The sequence below is a fragment of the Pinus tabuliformis genome, chromosome 3_2 (genome assembly GCF_031772625.1).
Source record: "Pinus tabuliformis cultivar Carrire ecotype Pingquan chromosome 3_2, CPIR1, whole genome shotgun sequence".
Lineage (NCBI taxonomy): Eukaryota > Viridiplantae > Streptophyta > Pinopsida > Pinales > Pinaceae > Pinus > Pinus tabuliformis.
This window is the reverse complement of record NC_142302.1, coordinates 705,457,359-705,464,470: the sequence shown is the minus strand read 5'-3', so window position 1 is coordinate 705,464,470 and position 7,112 is coordinate 705,457,359. Positions and strand designations below refer to the sequence as shown.

The 7,112-nt window shown below is 35.2% G+C and overlaps 1 protein-coding gene across 1 annotated transcript; it reads left to right on the top strand.

The window, feature by feature from the left end:
* The first annotated feature begins 262 nt into the window (after window positions 1-262).
* LOC149182592 (polyamine oxidase 1-like) lies at window positions 263-1,460 on the top strand. The gene is made up of 3 exons (XM_089418608.1): window positions 263-777; window positions 870-1,188; window positions 1,278-1,460. The coding sequence occupies exons 1-2, from the start codon at window positions 686-688 to the stop codon at window positions 1,030-1,032; spliced, it is 255 nt and encodes an 84-aa protein (XP_089274734.1). The 5' UTR covers window positions 263-685; the 3' UTR covers window positions 1,033-1,188; window positions 1,278-1,460.
* Window positions 1,461-7,112: the final 5,652 nt, after the last annotated feature.

Sequence of the window (7,112 nt, the reverse complement as noted above, 5' to 3'; positions counted from 1 at the left end):
GTCTTAATCCTAACCGTCAGATCTATTGTTAGACGATTAAACAATGTTCAGCCGTTGAATTTTTTAAAAAACCTTTTAATGTAAAATTATTTAATGAAAATTAATTAATCAGCCGCCTGTTACCCTAACCAACACGTCCGCCCGGGATATCAACCGTTCGCTGCAGAGGAGGGTATTATTTGCTGTAGGAGGGAATTCTCGTACTCGCCGGATATGAAGCGTTCCCTGCAGAGGAGGGTATTATTTGTTGTAGGAGGGAATTCTTTGCTTCAGACCGGAAACACCATCCACTCATTCATTCATCCTTTTCAGATCTTCGGATCCCAGTCCCACACAGTCGGTGCAGCACACATGGATTCTTCAAATTCTTCCTGCACTGCCATTATAGTCGGCGCAGGCATTTCAGGTAAGGAAATTGGGATTGTAGGAAAGGATCGAAAATGGGTTTAGTTTGTCTGTGTCTGCAATTCGATCATTTCTTTGTTTCTTCTGTTTGCTTATCCTTGTCATGTGAAACTTGGGTTGTAGGGATAATGGCTGCTAAGGTTCTCGCAGACAATGGAGTTGAAGACTTTCTCATTCTGGAGGCTGCAGATCGAATCGGTGGGCGGTTGATGAAGCATCAGTTCGCTGGCCTTACAGTGGGGGTGGTGCAGTGTGGGTGGCAGGGGTTGGAGGCACCAAGATGAATCCCGTCTGGGAACTTGCCAAGAAACACAGCCTCCGGATTTTCTATTCTGATTATAGCAATGCTACATTCAACATATATGACCCCAGGTATTAACCCACATAAATTTTCTCAATGTGATCGTAGAAACAGTCATTTAACTTAAAATTTAATCTAATTGAAGGCTGTACATTTATGCTAGCGGTGTTCGAGTTCCTGGATCTGTTGCAGCAACTTCATATAAATTGGCAGTGGATTCTGCTAATCGTGCATTGGCCATTGAAGCTGCTTCTACCATGGCGGATGGGAGGGCAGTGGCTAATTCCGTTTGTCCATTCAAAGACTTAAAAGCTGAGGAATTGTAAGTATTCCAAACCCTATTTGGGAATTGATAAATTTTGATTAAATTCTCAGCCTCTAATGGAGCTTCATGTTTATATTGTTTTTGAAATGCTTCAACTTTCCATCAACGCCATTGGAACTGGCCATAGATTATATGTTGCACGATTTTGAGATGGCAGGTAGGCTTTTCATAATCCTTATTGTGTAACTCACATATACATTACAATCGTTACATATTACTGATTGCTAACTACTAATATGAATACAGAAGTGGAGCCAATCCCGACATTCACTGAATTTGGAGAACGGGAATTCATGGTTGCTGATGATCGAGGCTACGAATTTGTTGTTCATAAATTGGCCGAAGAATTTCTCAAATATTCTAACAGCGGGCATGTGATAGATGACCGACTAAAATTGAACAAGGTAAAAGCTGTACCTTGCGTAATGAACAGACAGATCTTTACAATACAATTTAAAGTTCCGCTCTCTTTAAAATACAATTTAAAGAAAATTCTTTTGAGCGGTCTGGTTCTCTAAAGAAGAAGTTTTGCTTAGCCATCCATTGATTAGATTTATATAAAATTGGTGCAGTGACCAGATTGTAGACGTGTCAATTGAAGTTAGGCCTTCATGCCGCCTTGTTGTCGGTCACGAGCTTGCAGCGCCTCCTTACGTATTGGAGCCCACAATAACAATTAGAAAATTGTACGAAAGACAGACAAGACCGTGATTGGCCACTTTTGAAATTCAAATTGGCCACACTTTAGCAACGTGAATAAGTTTTTTTATATGAAAACACAATAAAGAATAATTTAAGAACTAAATATAGCATATTTGGGTGTGGGTCAAAGGGTAGGAAGTCGCTTGCAGCATTTGAGTTTATTAGTAGGCGTGGAGAATCAAAATAAGACCTATGTAATGATCTCTATCTTGAGATTATAGCTATTTTTTTGCTCACTGTACTTGTCAATGGAGAATCAAAATAAGATATCCAATTCTTTTATGGAATCTACATGACTCAACAAGGTAAGTCACATTTCAGGAAGCTCTCATTAGTTAATTTACTCGTGATACAAAGAAAGAGGTATAGACCGAACAAAAAGAAGTGCACAAAACCCAATTTGAGTCCATGAAAGCAAGCACCCAAACCTGTCTAGAAAATATGCGAAATCAACCCATTATGTACTCTTATTTTCCTTTGTGCCATGTAGATGTTATCATTACTAGATGAGATTTTCTCACATAATTAGCCAATTTCTCATCCACCCATTGCAGATGTAGGAGACCCTATTAATATGGTTGATTTATAAATGTATATGGATAATATAGGTTAAATTTTGGTTATTTCATGCAAATTTTATTCATGTCTTTCATTAAAATTATATATGGTAAGGGAAAGAATGTTATCAGTGGCCCTCAACCCTTTCCAAAGCATCAGCTTAATTGATCTTGTATCTCAACATATCCATGCTATTTTACGAGCGTGTCGTTCCAATCCATGTCTAGGTCCTCCCATCGGAATTATCAATTGATTGTTGTATCCTGGCGTTTGGGAAAGCCTTTAAAAGTTTGGGAAAATTTAATCTCCGTTGGTTGATCACGAGCACTTCTTTATGATTTTCTGTGTTTTTAGTTAATGTATTCATTGTCTACTGGTTAATGTTTCGGTCCTTTTTTATTTTATGTGTCATCCGTTAATGTGTCTGCAAGTTGGACAACCACAGCTAACCAAGTGGCCAAGATCGAGCCTCTGGTGGAAGATCGAGCAGGTGGCCAAGATTGAGCAGGCTGAGAAATGGCTTCCCGTGCGACCGGAGCGCTATGAAATGAGACGCCGATGAGTTATTGGATTAGCGGAGACGACGAGATAGATGATAAGAAGAGAAGGGTAGTGAAGATTTTGAAAGAGGCCATGTATAACCCTCAGCACTTGGTACAACTATGAAGATTGGCGCAAATATTCCCCTCATCCCCATAGGATGCTTCCCCATCTCACAAAGCATACATTTGTTATACATTTTTATTGGTATTTATAGGTATTTGAAAATGACACCTTTAACAAATGAATGCATGTCTAACGCTTCCAGTTGTTCTCTTATATGCAGCCACGATCCACAATCCAGGCCACTGCAAAGCTCCAATAGAATACAACGCAGTTGGTCCTTCTCCGCCAGTGAGGCGGCAAAGTTGTTTAAGATCTTCCATTACACTATTATTCTAATTTTGTCTAGATTCTTTGTCCTTCTCTGCCATTGAGGCGGCAAAGTTGTTTAAGATCTTCCATTACACTATTATTCTAATTTTGTCTAGATTCCTTGTCTAATGCATTGGAACCGAGATCGTCCCTCGCACATTGTGCTTGTCTTGTACACTCAGTGTATTTTTCATTTTATATATGTACTAGCATACCGAAAGGAAACCCCGAAGTGAATGATAATAATAATGATATGTTGTTTAAAGATGAGATCTTTTTTAATTGGTTTTTGAGTAAGTAATGGAAGATTTATCGAATAAGGTCCATGAATATTGTAATTATATGATATTTCATATGGTTAAGCACATTTTTACATATTTTAGATAATGTGAAGATAAGGGTGTTTTGAGTTAGTCGAATGTTATGAGTAGTTGGTGGTACAAATGTTTAATATTTCTAAATTTTAGATTATTATAAGGTCCTTACTAAATAGGACATGAGAATAGATGTATTTTCTCTAACCGATTCTACCAATTTCAAAGTTAATGCTTAGAAAAACAAACACCCTCTTGTGTGCTTCAACTCTCTATACCTATGACGGAAGGTGATGTTGAAGGAGTGTAGAAGGAAGGTTTTGGGTTCATTAGAAAAACAAATTATGTAAGGTCATTGGGAGTCAAGGAACGATGTGTTCTTAGTTGTGGGGGAATATATTGCAGTCAACTAAATTCTTGACCTTTCAAGATGCACTTTGGTACGAAATTTTACTGGCAAGAGGATAGTGATAGACAAATCCTTGACCTTTCAAGATGCACTTTAGTACCAAATTTTATTGGCAAGAGGATAGTGATGGACTACATTCTGAGAGAGAGTAAGTAGAGTCGGGGTTCATGTTTAGGCTATTTTGTATCTTAGAGCAACTCAATGTAACCACACTAATCATTTTCAATCCTTTTCCCTCCACCCTAATTACTTTGTCCCCTTTCCATCCACCATAATTTAAAACATTATTATGGATAGAGATTGGTATTTTAGTGGAACATCATATTCTTTAATTTCTTATTGCTTTAGAATTATGACATATATTTATGATTTAACAAGGTGATAAATTGAGTAACTTATTTTATAAAAAAAAGTTATAACAACATTGGATTTAATGAAATTTATATTACTCACATGGGGAATCTGATCATTTTACATTTTTATTTTCTTTATGGAAATTTGGTGATACAAATCCAAGTCAACTTGCCTTTTTTCTTTATTTAAAATGCATTTTCGAACATAAATGCATTCAAAGCACTAAATCTATACATAGGTAAAAACATTTTTATTTTTTTATGGAAATTTGGTGATACAAATCCAAGTCAACTTGCCTTTTTTCTTTATTTAAAATGCATTTTCGAACATAAATGCATTCAAAGCACTAAATCTATACATAGTTAAAAACTCAAGTAGACCATTTCAACAATTTTTGGCTAACTCATTAGAGAATATGCCAAATAAAATGTAAAGCGTTTAAATTACACTATATTTGTTTCAATAAATATAGCAAAAATTGCTACTCTTAAAATAGAAATAGCAATTAGAGTGTTATTACCAATACCAAATGTTTGAGGAGCAACCTTCGGGGGAATTAAACTATCCCAAGGGACATCCAAGCATGGACTACCTTCACACAATCTACCATTTTATTCTATTCTACATTAAATCTTTTCATCCTATGTATCTTTTGTTTGTTTGTTTGTTAGGTAGTGTGAGTGTTGAGATGAATGACATGCCTAACATGTGGCTTGAGTAACTGCGACCTATGGTCATCTAAGCCATCAAATCCACCCAAGGATCACACTCAGCCTGGGCCACGCTAGCCCTTAGCATGACTATATTTCTTCTTATGGGGTTTCAATTTGGTTACCTTTCCACCAAATAGTTCCTTAACAGAACACCCTACCACTTTTTATTTTACACCCCATGGGCTTTCATCTTATCTATCTTATTTATTCATTTACAAACCATAGTTTTCATTTTCTCATTCAATCCTAAGTATGCCTATAAATCCATCTCCACTTGAGATAATCCCTTGAGTTTTAAACATCATATATATATATATATATATATATATATATATATAGAGAGAGAGAGAGAGAGAGAGAGAGAGAGAGAGAGAGAGGATCCATTTTATTTCATTTTACATTAAATATTTCCATCCTATATATCTATCTTTCTTTTTTTACAATCCTTCCACATAGAGCTTTAATTAATTTTATTTTAAATTATAGATAATACCATCTAGAAGGACCAAAATCTCTTCATTTATGTGTATATATATATAAAGAGAATTCGTCTCAACCTCTAACCTATCAACCATCTTAAAGGACCAAATCTCTTGAGTTGTGTGCGTGCGTGTATATATATATAAACCCCTTATTAAGGAAGGAAGTAATTACAAATATCTTTTATTTTGACCAAACATCAATAAATTGTTTTAACCATAACTTTTTTGTAAATTGTTTTATATAATACATACATAATTGACATTTAAATATTTTAATTAATATGACTTTTGAAATATTTTGTTTATAACCCACATTATTCACATTAAAATGTTTATTATTTCTCTCCATTATCTTTTTTAATTAATATTCTTTTGAATATTACATTATAAATCTCCTCTCTCTAATACTAAGAAATTGAAATATCAATGGAATAAGAAATATTTTATATATATATATATATCTATATATATATATATATATATATATATATATATATATATATATATATAAATTGATAAAATTGTTTTACATAAATATTAAAATATTATATATAAAAATTTAAAATATTTGAAAAATTACCTCTCTTATTTTCTAAATCTATATTCAATTCAATATATAGATGATATATCCTATTTAACCTAATATTTCTATATATATATATTATATTTTACACTCTTTAAAAATGTAGTATTTCCATATATAATATATAATTTACATTCCTATATACTCTAAACATTATCTACTTTTAGAATATTATATTGGATAAACATTATGCACCAATCGGGACAAAGTAATTAGAATCATAGTAAGAGTAATAAATCTGCATATACACGCAGAGTAATCACGCCGTAAGGCGTTCCCTCTGAGAAAGACATCCCTAAAATGTGACGTGTGCAATCCTGAGCCATTGATTTTGTGTGTTAGATGATTGGGGTGTTTTCTGTCGTTCGTTTAATTTGTTTTTTCATAGAAAAATAGTTTTTTCCCATGGTAATGGGCCATGAAAGGCCAGGCCTGCTCTGCTGGCGGTGAGACTCTTCCGCTGGCGATGAAACTCTTCGCAGAAACTGCCTGTTGGCGATGAGACTCTTCTGCTGGCGATGAGACTCTTCGTAGAGACTCTTCATGTCTTTTGCGACCAAGGATCCAAAGTTGTTCGATAGAGTGGATGAGTTTGTGCCCCGTCGGTTCATGGGTTCGGAAGGGGAGAAGATGCTCAAGTACGTTCTCTGGTCCAACGGCCGCGAAACGGATGAAACGTCCGCCGATAACAAGCAGTGTGGGGGCAAAGACATTATTGTGATGGTGGCGCGGTTGTTTGTGGCGCACTTCTTCCTGCAATACAATTCGTATAGCATAGACCAGTCGTCCTCCGTCACGTTTACGGTGCTGAACAAGGCCACTTTCTAAGATCAGAATACGCGAATGCTGGGTTTGCAGAAAATAGTATTTGAATTCGTTTTAGATATTGCAGGTTCCATATGGATTTTAAATAAATTGCCTAAACTCTCACTCTGTGTGAAACACATCATTGTATTGCATATATATATAGAAGTTGCTTCTTTCTACTGTCTTCGCGTGTGTTTGCATTTGTGATCTGTTATTTATATAGGGCTACAGGTGTTTACATCCA

Bases quoted from the DNA above. Each gene is read 5' to 3' on its own strand.
- LOC149182592 (XM_089418608.1), top strand. From the start codon at position 686: ATGAATCCCGTCTGGGAACTTGCCAAGAAACACAGCCTCCGGATTTTC. The intron at 778-869 runs GTATTAACCCAC...CATTTATGCTAG, and splicing joins TTCAACATATATGACCCCAG to CGGTGTTCGAGTTCCTGGAT.